At 29.4% G+C, this 23,072-nt stretch overlaps 3 protein-coding genes and 1 long non-coding RNA gene across 8 annotated transcripts; 2 read left to right on the forward strand and 2 right to left on the reverse strand.

The window, feature by feature from the left end:
- Nucleotides 1–2,010: 2,010 nt before the first annotated feature.
- Nucleotides 2,011–4,088, reverse strand: LOC140665299 (uncharacterized). 2 transcript variants are annotated; one of them, XR_012046581.1, is made up of 4 exons: nucleotides 3,815–4,088; nucleotides 3,249–3,319; nucleotides 2,899–3,093; nucleotides 2,011–2,180 (listed from the first exon to the last, which is right to left on the reverse strand). It is a non-coding gene; the product is annotated as an uncharacterized lncRNA (long non-coding RNA). The 2 variants fall into 2 exon arrangements; XR_012046580.1 differs by lacking the exon at nucleotides 3,815–4,088 and having other exon boundaries at nucleotides 3,249–3,709.
- Nucleotides 4,089–6,230: 2,142 nt separating this feature from the next.
- On the forward strand, nucleotides 6,231–16,147 carry Cpr (Cytochrome P450 reductase). 2 transcript variants are annotated; one of them, XM_072889416.1, is made up of 11 exons: nucleotides 6,231–6,425; nucleotides 10,600–10,802; nucleotides 11,084–11,276; nucleotides 11,768–11,917; nucleotides 12,751–12,875; nucleotides 12,972–13,160; nucleotides 13,254–13,492; nucleotides 13,584–13,915; nucleotides 14,013–14,274; nucleotides 14,371–14,599; nucleotides 14,681–16,147. In XM_072889416.1, the coding sequence occupies exons 1-11, from the start codon at nucleotides 6,414–6,416 to the stop codon at nucleotides 14,823–14,825; spliced, it is 2,079 nt and encodes a 692-aa protein (XP_072745517.1). In that variant the 5' UTR covers nucleotides 6,231–6,413; the 3' UTR covers nucleotides 14,826–16,147. The 2 variants fall into 2 exon arrangements, with proteins under 2 accessions (XP_072745517.1, XP_072745518.1); XM_072889417.1 differs by lacking the exons at nucleotides 6,231–6,425; nucleotides 10,600–10,802; nucleotides 11,084–11,276; nucleotides 11,768–11,917 and adding an exon at nucleotides 12,316–12,626.
- Nucleotides 16,148–16,880: 733 nt separating this feature from the next.
- Rad17 (Rad17 checkpoint clamp loader component) lies at nucleotides 16,881–19,883 on the forward strand. 3 transcript variants are annotated; one of them, XM_072889420.1, is made up of 9 exons: nucleotides 16,881–17,300; nucleotides 17,695–18,106; nucleotides 18,198–18,354; nucleotides 18,432–18,554; nucleotides 18,651–18,829; nucleotides 18,894–18,983; nucleotides 19,052–19,239; nucleotides 19,330–19,448; nucleotides 19,518–19,883. In XM_072889420.1, exons 1-9 carry the CDS (start codon nucleotides 17,286–17,288, stop codon nucleotides 19,645–19,647), a joined length of 1,413 nt encoding a protein of 470 aa, XP_072745521.1. In that variant the 5' UTR covers nucleotides 16,881–17,285; the 3' UTR covers nucleotides 19,648–19,883. The 3 variants fall into 3 exon arrangements, with proteins under 3 accessions (XP_072745521.1, XP_072745522.1, XP_072745520.1); XM_072889419.1 differs by having other exon boundaries at nucleotides 16,883–17,300; nucleotides 19,049–19,239; XM_072889421.1 differs by lacking the exon at nucleotides 18,894–18,983 and having other exon boundaries at nucleotides 19,049–19,239.
- Prp31 (pre-mRNA processing factor 31) lies at nucleotides 19,765–22,467 on the reverse strand. The gene is made up of 8 exons (XM_072889418.1): nucleotides 22,220–22,467; nucleotides 21,877–22,074; nucleotides 21,588–21,792; nucleotides 21,112–21,281; nucleotides 20,864–21,021; nucleotides 20,495–20,785; nucleotides 20,188–20,412; nucleotides 19,765–20,077 (listed from the first exon to the last, which is right to left on the reverse strand). Exons 1-8 carry the CDS (start codon nucleotides 22,335–22,337, stop codon nucleotides 19,973–19,975), a joined length of 1,470 nt encoding a protein of 489 aa, XP_072745519.1. The 5' UTR covers nucleotides 22,338–22,467; the 3' UTR covers nucleotides 19,765–19,972.
- Between the last annotated feature and the right edge of the window lie 605 nt (nucleotides 22,468–23,072).

Raw genomic sequence — 23,072 nt, forward strand, 5'->3', positions numbered from 1 at the left:
TTTTAACGCTATGCCTATAGAGTGTTATATGCTTATAAAGCCTGTCCTGAAATCACCAAATGTTCTTTAAATAATAGGTTTTCTCAATCCAATTTTTTGTTAGTAAAATATCGAGGAAATATATCATTTTTTTACCTTTATAATAAATTAAGTCTTAAATTCAAATTTTATTAAACTAAACTGTATGAAAAGTGATAAAAGAATGTAAAATTTTGTTAATTTTTTGATTATCTTTTAATTATATTTAAATTAATTACAGAATTTGCTATTAAACAAATATTCGATGGTTTTGAGACACATTATATATGTACGTGTATTAAAAGTTATCGATGAAATTTTATAATTGAAACTCGGTAAATAAAATTTGTCCGTGACAAGATATTAATTGTAAAAGCTTATACTTATCACATAATGCTTCACTTGATTGATTTGTATAATTTAATTATAAGTTATCATCATAATTAGTAATATTTAATCGTACAAAGTAGGCTAACATGAATAGGTTCTTGCATCACTTTTTGTAAGTTTACAAGATACTTTCACTAATTTTTTGTGATGAAAATCTACTGCAATCTTATAATCAATGTCTTATAAGACGAGAAATAATTCTGTTTTTGTTAAAAAAAAAATTGTTTATAATGTATTTTTTTGTTTCTAACCAATATATCATCATTGATAATGACATATTATTGGCGATATTATTATCAATGAGTGAATGTACTTTTGGAAGAATTTATGAAGTTTATCTTTTAAACCAAATATTCTTTTTTTTCGTAATGTTTACAATACTCTATTAAATTTTCAATTTCTCTATTCTCTATTCAATTTTCAATTTTTTATTTTATTACAATACGGTCAATTAAATAAATTTCTTCTAATAGTGCTAAACGTTTTATCTAGAAAAAATGTTTAAGCTTCTATTTTTACCAAAATAATCAATCTGATATCAGAAAATACACGTCTTAGTGATCTTTGATCCCGAATGCATTATTCAGATTTGCGGTCGTCGCCACGACGAAAGTATCGAATTAAATGACCGTGCAGACCTGACTGAAAGTTCACGTTACGTCGATAACGAAAAATATCTTAAAGAAAGTTCTGGAAAATTGTTAAAATTTCTGATTCTTCGTTATAACAATATTGTGATCCAATCACATCCAATTGTGATGTCAAAAACGAAAGAAATTTACGCGACCTTTTTTTCTCTGTCGAAATATACAAATATGTTATTCTCTACTTGTGTTTGGCAATATAAATTAATTAAGTATACTGAAAATATTTTCTTGAATCAACAAATAACTTGGAATCTATTGACTGTGATAACATTCATTTGCAGTGAAAATGCGAAATGCGTAACAGACCTAATTATCAATGCGGAATAATAAAGAAAGATCTTGGAATATTTTAGTAATAGTTATAATAATTGTCGTGCATATGCGCATAAAAGAGAAAACAAAATAGTGGGATAAAAAAAGCTAATTTACTTTGATGAATAAGATGAGAAAAAAAAATTTTAATATTTAAATAAATAATAAATAAATAAATATTTAAATTTCTAGCTTCTGATTTTATAATTCAATATTGCAATAATGTAAACAAATCAATGTAAAAAAATTTACCTACGCGAATGTATTTACAGATTATTTTCTATGAAATGCAATATAAATGCATAGATTCCGTATGTTACATATCTAATATATTGCATCACTTTGTTAAAAAAGGATACAATTAATTATTGCTAAATCACGCTGTATAATAGGATATCAGATATTTTTTACTGATACTAAGCGAACAACATCGATATCGATAAAAAAACGTTATCGTGCTAAGTAGTTTCCTCTGTTATCACTACCGGTATCTTGTTATTGGCGATTCGATAAAATATAATCGAATTATGAATGCAATTTAAAATGTATTAATTTTGTTTTCTAATACAATAATTTTTGTAGATATATTTTACAAAGATTTTGTTAACATTTTTCACAAGATGATTCAGAATATCACTCTTTATTTTCCACCGAGCTCTTCTAACTTTCCGGCTTCATTAGACTTTTAAACAGCTTCACAATATAAGGTTCTTCCTCGCACGCTTTCGGTTGTTTATTTTTTTGCTCCGGATTCTTCGATATCATCTCGAGCTTGACGTTTTCCTCGTTCTCCTTATTGTTTAAATCTTCTTTCTAAAATGTAATATCTCTTTCTTTTATGAAAATTGTTGACCGATTTCTGAGATGACGATATTTGTATCGAGTTCGATCGACAATATATATATATATATATATATATATATATATATATATATATATATATATGAATTTTTTAACAATTTGAGAAAAAAAATTCTACAGAAGGAATAGACTAGCTAGGAATAGAGATAGCTATTCTCTTATAAAGATAACTATTCCTTTTGTAAAAATAACAAACTTATTGCTCAGTCAATCAGATATACAATCAATATATATAAATATAAACACGTGTACTCCACGTGTACTATATATATATATATATATATGTATCTGTGTATTTACCGATTGTGTATTTTCATCAATTTTTGTGTATCATCGGATATGTATCCTTGTCAAATATTTTTATTCAATCAGTACACGTGTTTATATTTATATATTGATTGTATATCTGATTAACTGAGCAAGTTTGTTATCTTTATAAAAGGAATAGTTATCTTTATAAGAGAATAGCTATCTCTATCTTTAGTCTATTCCTTCTGTACAATCTTTTTTCTCAAATTGTGAAAAAATTTATAATAATACACAAAAATTGTCGAATTTTTTTACGTCAGTGAATTATTCATTAATTGGAATTCATTGTTGACTTAAATTACCGATCTGTCATTTCAAACATACATGTATTTTGTACCTTTTTTCGTTAAAAAATGTTTACCTTCACTGTTTCAGTCTCAGGTTCATTTATCTTCTCAGGTTCATTTATTTTTTCAGATTCATTCATCTTCTCAGGTTCGCTCGCCATGATAAAAAAACTCCGAAAATATTTTTGAACTGATAAATTTGTTTTACGCTATTGTATTAACACTCTCTCTTTTTTTCAACTCGATTTTAACTTCTTCTTTGGATATAACTAATGTGAGAAATATAAAGATAAATACGAGTTTTTCATTTTAGATAATCAATTATTTCGCAGATTCTGTTTGATATCTATTTCGTTACCAATATTGCACATTAACATTTAAATCTGATTGATATGTAATTGGAGTAAATCTGGTTATAACTTACCTTTGGATTCCTGTCGTGAAAGTATAAAAAAGGCTGTTAATGCGTGCAAAGACATCATAACGAGCATGCATCTATGATTAAAATTATCCCAATCTATTAACGCCATAAGTGAATAGTAATAGACTATTAACTTTCTCCGTTAATTAAAGTTAATTTATTTGAGAATTTTAATCTCACATGATGACCGAAAAAGAAAAGAATTTCTTTATGAAAATATACCATAAATTCTCGGAGACACAACAAATGAATAAAGAATTCGAGATGCGTTTAATGTGCTATCGATCTTATTAATCTCGTAATTGCTATCGATAATTTGACATAAGTAATAGACATTTAAAATATGAAAATTCTTGCGGCAACGAATTTACCGAAATTATTTATAATATTTATAATATTTATTATATTTATTATAAAATTGAATTAGAATTAAATATTGGTATAGCGTACGCATGTACGTAGTATAGAGATAATCGGCAATAATATTGCTGTTAATGGATTGGATGTATGACGTATGTATATATACATATATGTATATAAATAATGCCGGACGCATTTAAAAAACTGACCTTGTAGATAGCATTGTAATTCATCTAATGTATCCTGCTCTCTCTCTTCAACTTTAATCCGTTCAACATAGTAGTTATAACATCAGACATGACGCGTCATTCCCATTGATGAGGTAATGCGTCTCCTCTGATGATAAATTGATGAAAATAATTTATTTACTTTAAACACGCGAAGCAACGACACCGAGAGGATACTATGAGAGACTAACTTTCTAAAAAAATTTACATTTTTTTTTAAGACGAAAGTTAGAAGAGAATTGAAAGAGAGAATTTTTTAAGAGTTATCAGAGAGAAAGAGAGAGAGAGAGAGAGAGTTAGGAGAAAGAAATCTAGAATATACTAAATAAAAATAAGACACGAATATTTGACATGGATTTTTTTTCGTAGATCAAGGTGACACAATATATTTTTTTTTAATATACTATTAGATAGAATATTGAAAAATAATTGCAAATGTAAAAAAATATTTACTGTATACTTTTTGTGCTGTCGATTCTAACTCTAACAAAAACGCTTGCGTAATCGCAATGTATTAGCGTGGAAGAGAGTGTATGCGAATGTCTCTTTTCACCTGTTTCCTTTTATTGGCTTTCACTTTATGCAAACGGCACCTTCCATCTGCATTTACAGACGTGATTTTTAAATTACATCGCAATTCTGGCAAGTCTCGTATATTTTTATCAGTTAAGCGTAATTTCTATTACGCACAATTGAACAATATTTTCATGTAGGTATAAACCTGATTAAGACATGATATCATTTATTAATCTGTTAATCTGATTAAAATTTTCGTGCATTCAAAGATATCGATAGCGATTTGAAATTGTATTAAAATGTATTAATTTTTAATTTCATCAATTTCTTTCTTGAAAAAAATATTTAAAAAATCTTTATATATAAAATGATACGAGTATAAATTTTTTTTATATGAGTTTTATAATAATATCATAAGAATAATATTATAGAACATATTTTATTACAGATGTAGAATATAATTTACAAAATATTTATGTTTATATCTAGTCAAGTATTGATCTCTTCTCCGTATATAAGCTAAAAACCGAACTCTGCTCTACACTGAAAATTAACATTAATTTGATTTTTACTTCGTATTTTGTTGATCTTGTATTTTTAGCTTGTTATGTAAGATACTGATTATTTTAGTATTTTTTACGAAGAAATCTAGTACTTTTTACTTTTGAAATGAGACTTAATCTTTAAAAGTTTAAAATTTTTAGATAAAATTTAATAATAAATGAATAATTTATTATACAATTTATAATAACAAATTACATATAATTACATAGACATATTATGTTACTATAAAAATACGTAAAAAGTTGAGTGACATAATCACTTGAAGATTTATAAGAAAATTAATAAAAAGCTAATACTGCTTTTGCAACTTTTTGCAAATCTATTTGAATTATAGTATATTAATCACAAGTGTGAGAGTGTGATTATTATGCGCGCCTCATTAAGTTCTATTCATTATCAGATTTTCCTCTTTACATTAAAAATATTTTAAAAATATATTGAAAATATGTTTAAATATATTTTTTATATATATATATATATATATATATTATAATATGTATATTTAAAAACATGTTTTTGTATCAAAAGTCTAAACAGACTGAAACGAGACCCGCATAATAAATTGTATTCTAGTAAAAAAAAAAAAAAAAAAAAGAAATAAAATATTCGATTTGTATATATGCCAAATTACTTGATACGGAATTTCATTCATTGTCAGATAAATTTACACAAAAAGCATACGTGCAATATTAATCAATCGCCAGCTCTATATAAAAATTAACATTAATGTAATTCTATACACTATATTGATGTGAGCTTATTTTTCTTTTTAGAATCGTGAATCTTGTCGATTATTCAATCTAAATATTTTTTTTTAATCCGAAATCTGTTTGGATAAAACATTATTTTCAACATTAAATGCACACGTATAATGTTCGAAAGGTGTCTGGTGCACTTCCTGTATAAGAACGAGGAAAAATTTTAAACATTAAACATATAGCATTTACACACACACACACACACACGCGCGCGCGCGCGCGCATAGACCTGATGATCAAAATAACGATCGAATAAAACTCTCTCACTTCGAAATTAAATCTCTTTTAAATTATCCTGCAATTTATTTAGTAGATTTAGCTGATTTTTAGTTGAGGAGAAAGCGCAAATTTCTGGGACACCCCGTAACAGTACGACCCTCGACAAAGCATAAGAATGACTTGTCACTTTGTCATTGCCGAGACGATGACGGTCGTCGCGTGCGCGCGCGTCCGAAAGAAAGAGCTAGAGAGAGAGATATATATACATACATATATATATATATATATATATATATATATATATATATATACACACTGTGTACGTACTGTACGTAGTCACGCGGAAGATTTCCTCCATTTTCAGTTGCGCGTGAACAGTCATCGTGAGAGGTTGTCGCGCACGCGATCGTTTACTCAGGTGTTACGGATTAATCGTGTGTGTGATTAATCGCACGTTTTCACTCCGATTTTTCACGTCCTCCCAAAACTGCACACGTTCGTTCCGTTCAACTCTTTCGTAAAATATGGAATTGCCGGTAAGCGGATATGAGATGCAAGAAAACAACGTAATACGATGCATATAATTATGCGCTGATAACGTTGATATGAAAAATTAAGATTATTTAAATTTTTTCAACAGTACTTAATTATTCTTTTCAAATGCTTAATTTATGATAATATTAACAAATATTCTTTATAATTTAATAATAAAATATATATTTTGAAGCGAAATTTATTTTAACTTTGACATGAGAGAAATACATTCGTGTACTTTATTTCCTTTCAATTTAATGCAAGTAGATGATTTATTCATGGAACTATAGAAATTAAATAATGTACAGAACGATAAGAGAATATCTCATAAAAATTAATATTTCGATATGTTTAACAATTGAAATTGTTAATCATAAATATTAAATTAATTATTTTCAAAATAGTACAAACAAAAAATATTATTACATATCTATTAGTTTTTAAATAAAGTATCTATATACATAACAGCTTGATAAAATGCAGATCTACTCTTACAAAAATTCATATATTTGTAAACAACAAGCAACTATTAACTTGGGGAATAAGAGCTATACGCAGATCTTAATGCGTAAATTTCTTAGAAATTAATTTTTTCCGCGAAAATTGAAACGTACACATATTTTACTTGGTGTATTTTACCAAGAAATAGATCCTCATTTTTTAGAATTCTATAACCCCTCTTTACCCTCATATATTTGTACTCGGATAATAATAATATTAACAATTTATAATAATATATATAATAAGAATATCTCACTAAGAAAATACGTTTCGTTTATTTTTTTTTTTTTTTTTTTTTACTTTATTATTTGATTTACAGTCTGCAGAACAAAATGATGTAATGCGAAATTGTTTCACGTGCAAAAAATTCTTTAGATAAAGATCGATATATATACATACATACATAAAAATTCCATCTTTATACTTGCTTGTTTCGAACTTGACAATTGTTATTTCTTTCATTTTTGGTTTCTAATATTATTTAAGTAGAATAAAACTAAGTAACTAATAATATAACTTCCCAAACCAAGGTAAGCGAACAATCGCAAAGGGATATTGACCATGACCGATACTATTAATATAAATGACATTGAGTGACTATGACCAATCTCTCATAAAAATTAATGACATAATAATATTAATGCTTCCCTATGTTTGACAATTGAAATTGTTAATTATTAATATTAAACACACATAGATTTGTGGACTGAGAATTTCTTTCAACGTAAAATAATTATTTACTTTATTTATACGTGATTTTTACGTTATTTTACTTATTCCCTTATTCTTATTCCAATATACAACATTGATATTATACATATGCGAAAAAAAATTTGTTTTTTTTTATAAGTGACTCATTCTCTTTATATACTTTTATATGCTTTTCAGTTTGATTATATTACACAAATACCAAGTAGCTGTTATATTTTTAACATTTATTATTTATACGTATAAAAGTACTATATATAATTTTCATCTAAAAAATATTTACTTGCATATCAACGATGTAAAAAATATAATATAAGAAAAAAATATAAAAAAATTGATATATTGATTTTGATAATTTTCGCAAAAATCTAATAACAGTAAAAGTTTACAACATAGATATTTTACATACATATCTCATAGAGCATTTTTAATTTTTACTACTATGTACTAAATTTTTGTTATTACATTGAAAATTTTTCTTTGCTTTTCATTTCTTATACTACGACGCTACTTATGGTTAGAGATTAACTATCTTTTTGTCTCAAAAATTATACATCGGATATTAATTATCTTTGCAAAATGAAGAGAATAAATTTTATATGTTTGATAAATTTTGCATGTTTTAATATTTATCATACAGGATATTTACGTAATGCTTACGCAATTTTTTGAAAGCGGCACGGATATGTAATTTTAGTTTAAATTAATTGAATACAGTTTGTTAAGTTTTCTGGTTTTTTCATATTCATTACTTGGATTACAATCGACACGTTGAAAGCATTTAAGCAGTTTGATAATGTAAACTTTGGATAATTATAAAGTTGCATTATTTTTTTCGAATTTTTGATATTTGACAATACGACTGACAAATAGAGCGAGTTACAGTATTAAGTGACGCGTGTGATAAAAAAGAGAGAGAGAGAGAGAGAGAGAGAGAGAGAGAGAGAGAAACAGGACAGTACAGAAAAAAGAGAGAGAGAGAGAGAGAACAGTATTAAAGTTGACATTTCTTGCTTTAAACATGCATTTCTAATTGTATTATTTCAAGTAGCCTTTTAACTTTAAAGTTGAAAGGCTAGAACAAAGTATGGGTCTTTAGAACGAGACAAAGCAAGCATCCTTTAAACAAAATAAATTTACATGGTATAGTGGATAAGCAAACAGAGATATAGGTAAAGCAAAGAGTATATTAACGTAGATATAGAGAATAATTTTTTATTCCTCAAATGCTTCAACGATAAAATATCTCGGACGATGGAATAATGTTTTTTACGATAAAAGGAAATTCTAATTGAGAATATAATTATTGGTTTGTTTTTTTCATCTATTATAACAGCTCTTAATAATTAAATAACATAATAATTGTGTAAATTTTGTCTTTTCATGCATTCGATAATATAATAAGTATTCTCCACCAGTCATGAAAATGACAAAATAATCTTATACTCGCAAAATAACAAGATAAAAAATAATAACAAGAAAATGTACCAAATAATGCTGAATAATGTCGAATAAATGCTAATATATATCTGCTTTATCATCATTGGTTCGCACGTGTTTGCACGCATCATCTGAGTCATAAATTGATGATGACACTTATTGCATACAAATGTCATATAATCCATATGAGGTTTATAATTGTGAATCGAGGAATTGAGAATCATCAAGAATCATTCTGCATGCATCGTTTGAGTGCTCAATAAGTGCGCGTTCTTATCTTTCCACGAAATGCAAGCTGATAGATAGCACTCTCTTTTTTATTTGGAAGAGGGAGAGTTGTGCTTTAAATAATTAATAATAATTGCAAATAATCACGACGCTGTCAAATCTTTATTTATGGGCATTGAATTGTAAAAAAAGCGTATAAATTTCTTACATGAAATTCTTAATTTACTGAGTTATTCGTTTTTTTATTTTTATTTTATTCGTATTATTATCAATATCAAGAAACAGACATAGATATGTCAAATATGAGTTGTTCTTATATGAGAGATATATATTTTCGAATTGTCTTCGAATTTATTCATCTTTCGTAATTGAAAAGATTATTTTTCCAAATCATACTAAATTTTCCTTTAATATCATGTGTCTATATTCTTATAATGAGTCACTTGTAAGTTTATGTTACTTATCTTGATTTTTTAAAGATAAATTTGATTATTTGTGTAAACAGAACCCTCTTCAGTTTCGAGAAAAGTCTTAATATTTAAATCAATGCCAGACAGATATTCACCGATAATCTGATGACGAATGAAAAGTTGGAATATTATCGAAAGGAATATTATTTGCATAAATTTTGTAGGAAGATTTATTAACATTTTTTAAAGAGATAAGGCAAAAACAAAGCGAAAAAATTTGAATTGTTTTTTAACTGGTGAGAAATGCAAACTATTAACACATTGCTGTAGTCAATGTATATTATTTAAATTTAAAATATAGTACAGTTAAAATATAGTCCATTTACAATTCGTACTCGAAGCGCTATCACTAACAATCAAGTTTGATAAAAGAGAGATATGATAAAAGCCGAGTCATTCCAAATACGTGTTAATTTTTCGCTACATTCTTGATTAACATTATAATAGAGTCATGAATTCATTATTTAAAGCAGTTCTTTTAACATCCAAAAACCTTTTTTTATTTGTGAAACTGAAAATGTTTGGACTTTAGATTAAGTCTCAAGGTTCAAAGTGCCGTTTACAATCGTACTTGTTTTTGCAATTCGTATGAATGCAAAATATTACCTTGCTACAACTAATGCACGCAGAAAAAGATAATGAATAGTATGTTATCAAAATAAATGTATTCTATATCTTGATTAGTTTTTGTAAGTCATAAATATGTATGTAAAAATTTGAGAAAATTGAGTTTTGTAAAATTTTTCTTTGTAAATGTATCTTTGTAATTGTTTAATAATTTCTATTAAAATCGAATGGATTATTGAATTGCAAATTTTTTTTTTCACAGACTGCGGACGCATCACAGCCCAAAGCCATAAGAATGGCAGACTCCCCAGTAGGAGACGAAACCAGATCGGAAACCAATGAATCTTACTTTAGTACTCTGGATATCATATTACTCGCCAGTCTCCTTATAGTGACACTATGGTATTTCTTCAAAAGAAATAAGCGAGAGGATCCTGCGCCAACGACAAAATCTTACTCCATCCAGTAATTAAGTCTTTTCAATTCTTTATGAAACTACTCTTTAAATTTTTTAATGCATGCCTCTCTAACGAAAGTTGGATAAATTTAAGTTGCGAAGGAATATCACGAAAAATTATTGAAAGGAAGGAAAAGGTTTCGAAATTGAAGATGTATTGTGGAGGTGAAGAATGTAGATGATTGAAACTTGGAAAAATCGCGTATACTTGTACATACATGCATGGATAAATTACAAAAATTAAATGATAAATTACAAAATGTCCTCAACAATTTTATTGCAACTGCAGACCAACGTCATTTGCCGCAACACCCCCATCAGAGAACTCATTCATCAAAAAACTGAAAACTTCCGGCCGAAGCTTGGTAGTATTTTACGGCAGCCAAACGGGCACCGCCGAAGAATTCGCAGGTCGTCTCGCTAAAGAGGGCATCAGATATAAGATGAAGGGTATGGTGGCTGATCCCGAGGAATGCGATATGGTAAATCATGGCATTATTATGGCTCTTTTATATCGGCAATTCATTCAAACTATTTAATTCGCCGATGTTTATTATTTGAAATGATTAGTGTAGTGAGATGTAAATTAAACAAAATTTTCTTCACATCATTATAACACTTTTTAGCCATTATACACAACATTTTTCAGACTTCATCTCGTTAATTACTCATTCAAATTATTCAATTCGCCGATGTTTATTATTTGAAACGATTAGTGTAGTGAGATATAAATTAAACAAAATTTTTTTCACATTTTAAATAACACTTTTTAGCCATTATGCACAATATTTTTCAGAATTCATCATTCATCTTGTAAATTATTCATATTTGCAATAATGATTAGTGATTATTATGTTTATCTAGCCCTAGACAGCCTCGCATTCTTGTGCATGATTATTAGAATAGTTCGCAATAAAAAAGTTAATGTTTCTATAAGCGACGTAATAATGAATGTATCATTTTGTCGTGATAGGAGGAGCTAGTACACCTGAAAACTATTCCAAATAGTTTAGCTGTATTTTGTTTGGCCACATACGGAGAGGGCGATCCTACTGACAACGCGATGGAGTTTATCGATTGGCTCAAGAATGGTGATGGTGATCTGACAGGATTAAATTATGCGGTATGTATACTCGCAATCAACGTTACTTCTGACTTCTTGTGCTCATTATATTTGCCTTGAACTTAATTATCTTCCTTCTGACCTCTCTGTGCAAACTGTTTTAAATTTCACAAGCAAGTCAGTCCAATTTTTCATAGTGGAAATCTTAATTTTAATATTAAAAATAATTTTAAATTATTAGTTATATTAATAATAATATTAAAAACCTATTAAGAAAAAGAATAAAATAAACACAATGACACAACAAATTTATTATTCTTTCTTTTTTTTTTATCTGTATCTGTTTCTATCTTATTGCTTATTTTTCAATGTTGGTATATTGATATTAGGAGTCGGGAGACTCCTCTGCTAGTCACGTCGCTGAGTATGACGTAACAAGCGCATGGCATAGAGGCGTAAATGGCCATGAGCCATGATGGCTTGATTAGAGTAGTGCACGTGCGATGTGCAATACGCTCACGCGTAATGTTCACGTGACAGGGTCGTGTGCGAAATTGCTAATTCTCTGACAGGAAATAAAGCGCCTAGCAAAATAGAGAGTGATGTTTTGAGTGATAAATTGCCTGTAATATCAAGTACCAATTCAGACGGTTATTACATACGAACCATGAATCTGAAAACATATAATAGAGTCTTCCGTTTCTTCCTCCAACGCCGTCACGTTTGTGGCGCCGCGATGTATCGTAATGCGGCATTATTACCGTTCGAGGTATCGTTTGAGTTCGTGCGAATCGATATAAAATTCAAATCGTCAGATTTGCCTCGAATTTTTGAGATTTGAATATCGTGAGCAAAGTTTCGCTAACAATTTCTTGATTGTTTTTTTTGTTCAGGTATTTGGACTTGGTAATAAGACTTACGAGCACTATAACGAAGTTGCCTTATACGTAGATCACAGATTAGAACAATTGGGTGCTACACGCGTCTTTGAATTAGGTCTTGGAGATGATGATGCCAAGTAAGTTTGAAATATATGATATTTTTTATTTATTTTTTTATTTAGTCTTTATTTTTATTGCAATTTTAACAATATTTCTTTTTTTTTATTATGTAGCATAGAAGATGATTTTATTACGTGGAAAGACAAGTTTTGGCCGGCTGTCTGCGAGTTCTTTGGCATCGAAGGAGCTGGCGAGGATGTTAGTATTCGACAATATAAGCTTACAGAACACGTGGATCTACCTGCGGATCGCATTTACACCGGAGAGATTGCTCGTCTTCACTCCTTCCAAAACCAGAGAGCGTAAGGATCTTCATTTATCTTTATCTTCATCTTCAAATGTTTCCGTATCTAACTAATGTTCTGTATTTCTGTAACATTTTTTTTTATTTTCAGACCGTACGATGCGAAGAATCCGTTCCTAGCACCAGTTAAAGTGAATCGCGAATTACACGGCCCGACATCCGACAGATCGTGCATGCATATTGAATTTGATATCGAAGAGTCCAAAATACGTTATGAGGCGGGTGATCATTTGGCTGTCTACCCGGTAAACAATGCAGAACTGGTAAATAAAATTGGTGAACAATGCGATGCGAACTTGGATACCGTATTTACCCTTACAAATACAGATGGTGAGTTATGTACTTATTCTTTTCTTTTTGTACCTTTCTATTTATTTAAATTTTTTTTGTATTTATATTATCTGTGCTACTTATTTTACAGAGGAATCCACGAAGAAGCATCCGTTTCCTTGTCCTTGCAGTTATAGAACTGCCTTGACGCATTACTTAGATATTACGAGCAATCCGCGAACGCACATTCTCAAAGAATTGGCCGAGTACGCGACCGATCCCGCGGACAAGGAGAAGTTAAAGCTGATGGCATCGACCACCGTGGAGGGCAAGGCGGCCTATCAGCAATGGATAGTTCAACAGAATCGCAACATTGTGCACATTTTGGAAGATATTTCCAGTTTGAAGCCGCCGTTGGATCACTTGTGCGAAATTTTACCGAGATTGCAGTGTCGATACTACTCAATATCCTCGTCTCCAAAAGTATTTTATCGATCTTAAAAATAATAAGATAGATTTCTTTAATTAAAAGATACGATAAGACTATTATCATTTAATAAAAATAATTTCCGTGTTTCAGCTTCATCCCACTTCGGTTCATATTACGGCGGTAGTGGTGGAGTACAAAACCCCAACTGGCAGAATCAACAAAGGCGTGACAACCACTTGGTTACAGGAGAAACATCCCTCCGATCCACCCTGTGTCGTTCCGATCTTCGTAAGGAAGTCTCAATTCCGTTTACCGACGCGCTCGAGTATTCCTATCATCATGGTTGGTCCGGGAACTGGTCTAGCACCCTTCAGAGGTTTCATACAGGAACGCGATCTCGCGAGAAAACAAGGTGAGTTTTTTCTAACTTCTTGATATTTTGTAACGCAACATTTTGCCTTACCGCATTCTGGAGTATATATTAATACTTTAATCCTTATTGTTTCAGGTAAAGAGGTGGGCGACACAATACTTTACTTTGGATGCAGAAAAAGCCAAGAAGATTATCTTTATCGTGAGGAATTGGAGCAGTACGTGAAAGACGGCACCTTAACGTTGCACACGGCGTTTAGTCGCGAGCAAGAGCACAAAGTCTACGTCACTCATTTGCTTGAGAAGAACAAGGACGAACTTTGGCGCGTCATTGGTGAACAGAACGGACATATTTACGTTTGCGGGTTAGTTCGAGTTCCTCCTTCCCTATTATAGCAAAAAATTTTCATATTTTGTAATATGTAAATTGTGTGTGTTTCTTTCAGGGATGCTAGAAACATGGCTCGCGATGTACACAATATATTACTCAAGGTTGTGATGGACCGGGGCAACATGTCTGAGCTCGATGCCGCAAATTATATCAAGAAGATGGAGACACAAAAGAGATACTCGAGCGATGTCTGGAGTTGAGCCGTATTAATTGTATAATAGAGAGGTATAGAGAAGTATTTTTCATTGTCAGAGGACTTTCAAGTCTACCAAAATTTGATTTATCAAAGTATCGGGATGGTCGTTAATAGCGATATGATTTATAAAATGCCACTCGATTTATTTTCGTTTGGTAATTTTTATCCCGCTATTTTTTTATTCCCACTATCACGTCCTACCGAATAGAATAATTGTAGTTGAATTATACTTTAGACCTTTATAATCAAAGCTGACACAGAATCTTCCTTAAAATTTATATGGAACAAAGTATTTTCTACTACATTTCAATGTATTATAGATTTCTATATTATATAAATCCAATTTTTGAAAAATTACAAATTTATATATTACAAAAAGTATATATTTATAATATAAACTTATAATCTACTTGTCCTTTTTTCAAGAATATGTTAATCTAAAAAAGAATTATTTATTAAATCATATAATTTTATAATTATTTTTAAATGTATGTGCAATTACTAACGTTCGTTAATTGTATAAATAATATCACTAAAATTTTATTCGTTTTCATAACTGTTTACGATCGTTCCCGGTCATATAATGCATCTAGTTAAATATTGGCATTTGGAGAACACAATGATTGAGTAACTCATTAATATAATTGGCCTACATTTATGGATTTAACAGTGAAAAACAATTAATTACAAACTGATCACTTGTGTTCTCTAAATGTAGCCATCTTAACTCTTACAACAAGTTTGATAGGCAATATGCAAAAAATATAATAATTTTTTGTAAGATCAATATAGTAAATATATATAAAAGATTGTTATTGCCTAATAGTAGTTTATAAACAATTAATTAAATGTAAAAAAACAATTGTTGAGTCTTATGGATAGGGAGAAGTTAGATGTAAAGAGTGTAGGAGTCAGCCAGATCATTGAAAGAAAAGGTAAAATTGAGTGATCCTTGTTATCTTTGTTCAGATTGTGATCAGAATGGGAAGAAGAAACATTCAAAGTTGACAAGGAGAGTAGAACATTCAATTTTATCTCTTTCTAAACGTCTCTTTATAAAATCGCCTTACAACGTTTTCGATTAAACAGATTTTGATCCAATCCAGATTAATTAATCATTATTTTACTGTGAATTATTTTATTAGTAGAGACGATCCAATGATGTCATTAATCGCTCTCGGAACAGTTAAACCTGCTTTACTCGAAAACGCTATTACTTTCTTAGGTTTTATGTTTCCACTTGTATGAGCCTCTATGGCTGCTGTATTCAACTTCTCTTATTTACTTGTGAACAAGTCTCATTACAAATATCTTATTTAGTAATAATTACATTTTTTCTTAGACACATTCTTTACATTACATTTTTTAGAATCCATATATCGGTAATATATATTTATTACATATATGGAAATTTAATACAATTAAAATTTTTGTGCAAATATCATAGATGGTTTTAGCCTAGTGTAAAGATAGTTTTACTTTGAAAAATCTTTACAATAAGTTTGTATGCGGACCATGAATCTAATTATTAGTTTAATTGTTAGCTACAATTATAACATCATACAGTATATAAATTATAAATCAAAAGTTATTGTGTACTGGTTATAATTAGCATTAATGATTATAATGGTGTTAATTAAGTTTTTTATCTCTATTTAATTTAGAATTCAAATTTTCAGATACAATTGATACAGATACATTGATAATAAATATAATGAAATATTGTTAATATTCACAATTAAACAATTGTGAATATATAATTAGTTATTTATACAGTGCCTTTTAAATATATTCAGAATATATCTAGATGTATCTAAAAAAAAAAATTCATTATCGAGGAACATATATCTTAACAGTGATTGTAATTATAAATAATTACATTTTTATATGATATGATGCGTAGAGAGCAATAATAAGTGAAATAAAAATTACATAAATTTTTACATGTAAAAAGTAATTAGGGTTATATACAACTTATTTAAACGATATAATTAATTATTATATATTTCAGAAATATTGATTGAATAATTAATTACTGATATATTTGTAAAAATTTTATAATAATAATGATATCAGTTTTGTAATTTTTCTGAAGTTAATTAAAAATGATGTTAATTATGCTCCGTCTATGTATTTCGTATGATCTATGGTTTGATTGACCAATCAAATGATTTGAAACTTTCTGTCAAACGGAACACGTGTATAATATTATTTTAGTGGAAAAGATACGTTCCATTTGATGCTATTTTTGTTTCGAAGCGTTTGATGGATCAATCAGAACGAAGGATGCGTTCGATTTAAAGTTTTTGTAACGCTCGTGAAATTATTTTATCCTTGCTTTTTACCGAAAGTTAAACAAAGACAGATACTCGCAATCATAAACATAAACAAAGATTAAAAGCGCGTGTAAAATGATTATTCAAACTAATTACAACTTAAAAATGTAAATATAATATAAATAAGCATGGCCCATCCAAAAGTAAGTAAATATATAAGTTTTGAAATATGTTGGAAAATTTTTTAGGATTTATCATTTGATTGGAATTGAACCTTATTCGTTTTAACCTAATTTCTAATTGCTATAAATTAATAAATAAATTATATAGCATTTGTGTGAGCTAATCTATTGCTTGAAAGTACTCTAAAAAAAAGAAAAAAAAATTGATTTAAGATCTTGATTTTAATTTTTAAGAATTATAGAATTAATGTATTAATTCTGTTTTCTTCCTTACTTTTATGCACAAGTAGTATTTAAATTTGATTCAATTAGATTTTACAAATATATTATATTCTTATTATATGTATAAAATGTAAATTTCTTAAACATTTTTTAATTGTGCTTGTCATACTGATTTTTTACCTTTTTTTTGTAGAGAAATAATAAGTGGTGCGTGCCATCATTTGACTGTGAAATCATAAATGAGCCTTTGGTTAAGCGTACTAAAAGAGAAGTAAATAAGACTATAGAAGAATTAGATAAGACTCTATCCAATTACTCATTTACACAAAATAATTTCAAAAGAAGAAAATCTGAAACCAGCTTATCGAAATTACTTGAGACTTGTGAACCTAAAAAACTTTCTGAATTGGTAGTTAGCAAGCAGAAACAAAATGAGATTTTCAATTGGTTTCAATATAAGGCATCAAACAGGCAGCCTTCCATGTTAGTTCTCTCTGGCCCTTCTGGTTGTGGAAAAACTGTGGCTATAAAGTTGCTTGCTAAAGAAAATGGATTCAACATTATTGAGTGGATTACTCCAATTGATCAAATGGAGGATGAAAATAGTAATGATTATTATTTGATACTTATAAAAAAAAAGTACACGATAAAGTTTTATAAATTATATATTTAAACATAATTTTTGATAATTTTTAGAACATGTGATACGACAAGGAGATAAATTCGAGGATCATGTAATTCGCGCAACGCGTTACCACACAGTACTCGGCAATTGTTCCAAGCAGTTGCTTCTCGTCAAGGATCTTCCAAATGTTTATCATGAGGATCACAAAGGCTTTTTTACGCTCGTAGAGTAAGCAGGCATTTACTTTATAATAAACTGTTTAGATGTTGCTTGATATTGTTTCTTTACAAATATTTTTTTTCTAGAAAATATTTCCAGATGGGTAAGGACCCTGTGATATTTATTTGCACAGAGACTGGAAATTCTAGACTAATGCAAACGTTATTCGCACCTGATGTAAGAGAGAAGTTTGGTATCGATCTCATCAAGTAAGTTCTTAACAATTAGATCATTTTCTTAATAAATAAATTAAAGGTTTATTTTTGCTCAAAATTTTAAGCCTAATTGCAATTTATCTGACGTAGTGTGAATGCAGCCACGCAAACCGCAATGAAAAATATGCTGAAGCGAGTATCTGGTGTACTGAATTCCATCGCCAGTGACATGCTTCATGTCTCTCAGCAGCACATTGACGAAATATTGTCCAATAGCGTCGGAGATGTGCGCAGTGCCGTTTTGAATCTAATTTTTATTTCTCTCAAAGGTATAAGAATCATATTAATTAAACCAAAGAGCCAGAGAATTTATATTGTTTTTATGATCACTAGTGCCTGAACGATATTTAAAGAGCGAGTGCGGCGTGCGAGAAGAAACTTTAGGTCTACTGCACGGCGTCGGAAGAGTCATAAATCCGAAAAGTATAATTTGACTTTACATTTTGGACTTTTGCAAACTGGTGATTGAGACTTGTAATTAATTCCAGAAGAATCAGACGGCGATTCCTCCAAGTTCGTGCACGATCCTGAAGAAATAGCGGCATTCTTCCAGTCACAATCGGTAGTATTTGTTCAATTTCTACAAGAGAATTACCTAAACACTATAAGAACTATAGAAGAAGCCACTGTAGCATCTGATATCTTGAGCTTGGCTGATGTTTTAAATTCAGAATGGCGTGTAAGTTTTTTTGTTGAAACTCTTTTCGGTTACATAAAATATATTTTTATATATGATATAAAATACATAAAATATTTTATAATTTGGCAGGATCGCAATTTGGGCAAAGTTGCATTATCATATTGCATCCGTGGCTTGATGCTAACAAATGAGAAACCTGTAGCTCGTTGGAATCCAGTGAGAAAACCGCGAGACACTCATAGTAATATGTAAATATTAGATCAGGTTAATTATTTTTGCTGATTGTATTTTTTATTTTAATACACATTTATTTGCAGACGACGGTGTCTGGTAACAGCAGAAACACAATGGTATGAATCAATCATTAAACCTTGTATGAAGAAAACAAACGAAATATCGATAACAAATAAAGACGAAGATATGGAAATAATTATTGAAGAAGATTAATATATATATTGAATTATAAAGTATTATTTTTGTTTCGTGTCCTTTTTATGTTTTTTAGTCTTTTTTCCTCTATTCATAATTAATATAAAATATAAATAATTAGACATAATTATGATATAAATATTAACTTGTTTCTATTTACATTTATTGCATTTCTAACCAGATAAGAAAAATCATGTACAGAAAAACAAAAAAAAGCATCTAGAGTCAAGCAGCAGGTTGAGGAGCACAAAAATTATATATACAAATATGTAATGTAAATTTACGAATGTTAAATATATATGCGTTTTCTCGTGTTTATTATTGTAGTAGGAATTTTTCTCGTTTAAGTTTTTTTGACTTTCAAGAAACCAGCTGTGTTAGAAAAGTACTTTGCATTTGCTTCATTCACTTTTTTCTCCGCGGCTTGTGGATTAACGATTTCAAGACCCTGTAAACATGTATGATCGTAAATAATTATATAAAAAAATAACCATTTTATTTTTATACATGGGCAATTAATGAAAAATTAAAAATAAAAATTATAATAGAACAAATTACCTGTAAAGGGGTAAAAGCTACACTAGAAGCGGTGCCGGATACTTGCTTCTTAACGGTAGTGCTCCCACCCCATTGCTGTTGTTTCTGCAGATTCTTTTGCAGTGTCTTGGATATTCTAACTTTTGTCTTCTCGTCAATCTGCGGCAGCCTAATTCGACCGGTTCCGGCTTTGCCAATTGTTCCTCGTGAGTAACCGAGATCCTCTTGGTAAGCGTCATTCTCAATCTGCAATAATACACACATTCAATAATATCTATGCTTTGATATTACAAGTTACGAATATTCTAAAACCTCACGTGTAACTCACGTCTGCAAAGTTCATCCTGTTGGCATGCTTTCTAAACTCTGTGATTGCGTAGCGTTCTTTCATCTTACGGACGCGTTTACCGCCTCGTTTCTTCCGACCAGGATCAATCGGTTTTGGTAGCGGTTTCACAAACTTTACGGGCGGCGGTTCTTGCAACTTGTCCAACTTCTTCTCAATCTCCTCGCGCAGCATCTGACCGATGTGGCCGTCCGTACTTTCGTGGCAAGCGTCCACTCTAGCCGCTAGCATACTCTTTGCTGCCACGAGCCTCGCCGCTTTCCTCCTTAGATCCTACAATGTCGTCAGATTTGTGATTGTAATTTTATATATATATATATATTTTTTTTTGCATTTTTCTTTTATACTTACGGGAGGCGTTTCTTGCACGATATCGGAATAATATATGAATCCTGTGTGAGGCAAGGTAGCAACTTGCGAAAATCCAGAGAGAGTAGTTTTTTGAGATCCTAGGACTAGAACGTTACAAGCTGGCATCTTGGAGAGTTTTGTCAGACCACCTGCGACACCTAAACCACAGAAATTTGTTATAATGTAAATTCACTTATTTCATAACATATATATATATTTTTTTTTATGCGATTTTATGTCAAATATACCCATAATTTTGGCAGCTGTCGAAGCACCAACAATTATCGATAAATTTGGTGCGATAAATGCCATTCTGCTTTCTACGTATTCAAATATCTTTAATTTACAATTGTTCAATTCCACTGCCATATCGCAAGCTTCACAAATGGCTTCTTTCTCTTCTTCTGTCAATAATTGGCTGTGTGACAACATTTGAAATAATAAAATGTTAAAATTAATTATATATTGTATAATAATTTTCTATTTTCAAATTGACTAAAATCCTCCAAAAAATTTTTTTTTACATTGTTCTACTATTTTATATTTACTATTATACATGTAAAATAAAACAATTAATAAAATTATAAGAATATTTAATAATTATATAACTTTGCAGTATTTTCTAGGGCCATAATACATTATAAATGAGAAATTTATAATAGATTTGCTTATTCTTAATAATTTGAGATTAGAGGGATTTGATTATGCACAAGTAGAATGTTACCCTTGAGTAGTTGATGCTGTTACAGAAACAACCATAATTGTGGCTTGAGTAAGAAACTGTTGCAGAGTTTCATTATTTTTGGCCCTGTCCAAGTCATTTCCCAATTCTCTAACAGTCATTACATATTCCAATTGTCCAACTACCAAAGATTCCAATTCTGGGAATCTTTTTGAATACTTATCTCTTGTAAATCTATGTATAGTAGCTGAAAAATATAAAAATTATATATCAATATACCAATATATATATCTTACAAATTAAAATTATTTCTATGCAGCTATATCATCACCTATTTCATTGTCGATATCTACAGCCATATTATTAGCTTCAACTATTAATTGATATTCTGGATCAGATTCTACAGGTCCTACAATGTCGGCTGACTTTCTGGGTACTTTGCTGTGCTTTTCAATCTGTGACATGACCTTTCGTAGTTGTTCTGAATCTCGTAATTTGGCTAACTCTCGAACAGTGGATACCTTTATCTCTGTGTGAGAAAATAAATTATTTTTACTATAATGTGCTTAATATAACATAATGAAAAAATTATAAAGATTATGTTCTTAAATAGTGAAACGTAATATTATAAAATATAAACAAGAAGAAAATTATTGTCAAGCATAAAGAATAACCTTCTTCTAGGACTTTGGAGACCGAAGCCGGGATGAATTTCGGCTCCGGTTCCTCCATAAAAGTATCCGCGTCGTCATTTTCCTCAAGATCTGCGAGTAGCTCATCCGCCAGAGACATTTTCTTTCGTTATAACTTATTTGCAGTTATTTATTTATCACAAGATTTGCTTGCCGAGACAGACATATATCCGATATAGAGACCCTCTAACCTCTAATAAGAGTCTAATAAAATTCTGCGAAAAAGAAGAATATATACTTTACTATCTCTCTCTTTAACCTAACCCCTTCTGACGTGCACACACATCACGTATGCTTATTGTTCATGGTGTTCTACGGAATTAAAAATTAATATATATATGTACATAAATATTTAGAAAATAGAAAAAAAGTATTTATAAAATTAGAAGAATATTTTATTATTATAGTATTTTTTTAAATTAGACATTATTTCTAAATGTAGAATTTGCAAAATTAAATGCTGATCATATTATAAATTATCATAATAATTTATATTTCAAAATTATAAGAAGATTTGCAGCATTTAGATTGAAAATTTATAATAAAAAAATACTTTGCGTAAGCAATATGACAGCAAATCTATATATAGCAATGCATGCTTAATTTTCTTACTTCTTATTATTTCAATCTTTATAGTATGATTATACATATAGTACTTTATAATTTTGTGACACATAAAGTATTTTAATTTATGCTACATTTGTGATGTATACAATATTCTAATTTGTTTTCTAATAAAAAAGTATTTTAATTAATATTTGGTTTTTATATTTTGTATTTATTTTTTTCATATTTATTTTATTTTGCTAATCTTTATATACAACTACTAAAGATT

This window comes from Anoplolepis gracilipes, chromosome 4 (genome assembly GCF_047496725.1).
Source record: "Anoplolepis gracilipes chromosome 4, ASM4749672v1, whole genome shotgun sequence".
NCBI lineage: Eukaryota > Metazoa > Arthropoda > Insecta > Hymenoptera > Formicidae > Anoplolepis > Anoplolepis gracilipes.

Excerpts from the sequence above, each read along its gene's own strand:
- Rad17 (XM_072889419.1), top strand. Across the intron at positions 18,107-18,197 it reads TCAAATGGAGGATGAAAATA|AACATGTGATACGACAAGGA; the intron begins GTAATGATTATT and ends GATAATTTTTAG. Across the intron at positions 18,830-18,893 it reads AATTTTTATTTCTCTCAAAG|TGCCTGAACGATATTTAAAG; the intron begins GTATAAGAATCA and ends TATGATCACTAG.
- Cpr (XM_072889416.1), top strand. Across the intron at positions 14,275-14,370 it reads CGATCTCGCGAGAAAACAAG|GTAAAGAGGTGGGCGACACA; the intron begins GTGAGTTTTTTC and ends TTATTGTTTCAG. Across the intron at positions 14,600-14,680 it reads GGACATATTTACGTTTGCGG|GGATGCTAGAAACATGGCTC; the intron begins GTTAGTTCGAGT and ends TGTTTCTTTCAG.
- Prp31 (XM_072889418.1), bottom strand. The coding sequence starts at position 22,337 with ATGTCTCTGGCGGATGAGCTACTCGCAGATCTTGAGGAAAATGACGAC. Across the intron at positions 21,022-21,111 it reads GACAGCTGCCAAAATTATGG|GTGTCGCAGGTGGTCTGACA; the intron begins GTATATTTGACA and ends TCTGTGGTTTAG. Across the intron at positions 20,413-20,494 it reads ACAGGATGAACTTTGCAGAC|ATTGAGAATGACGCTTACCA; the intron begins GTGAGTTACACG and ends GTATTATTGCAG.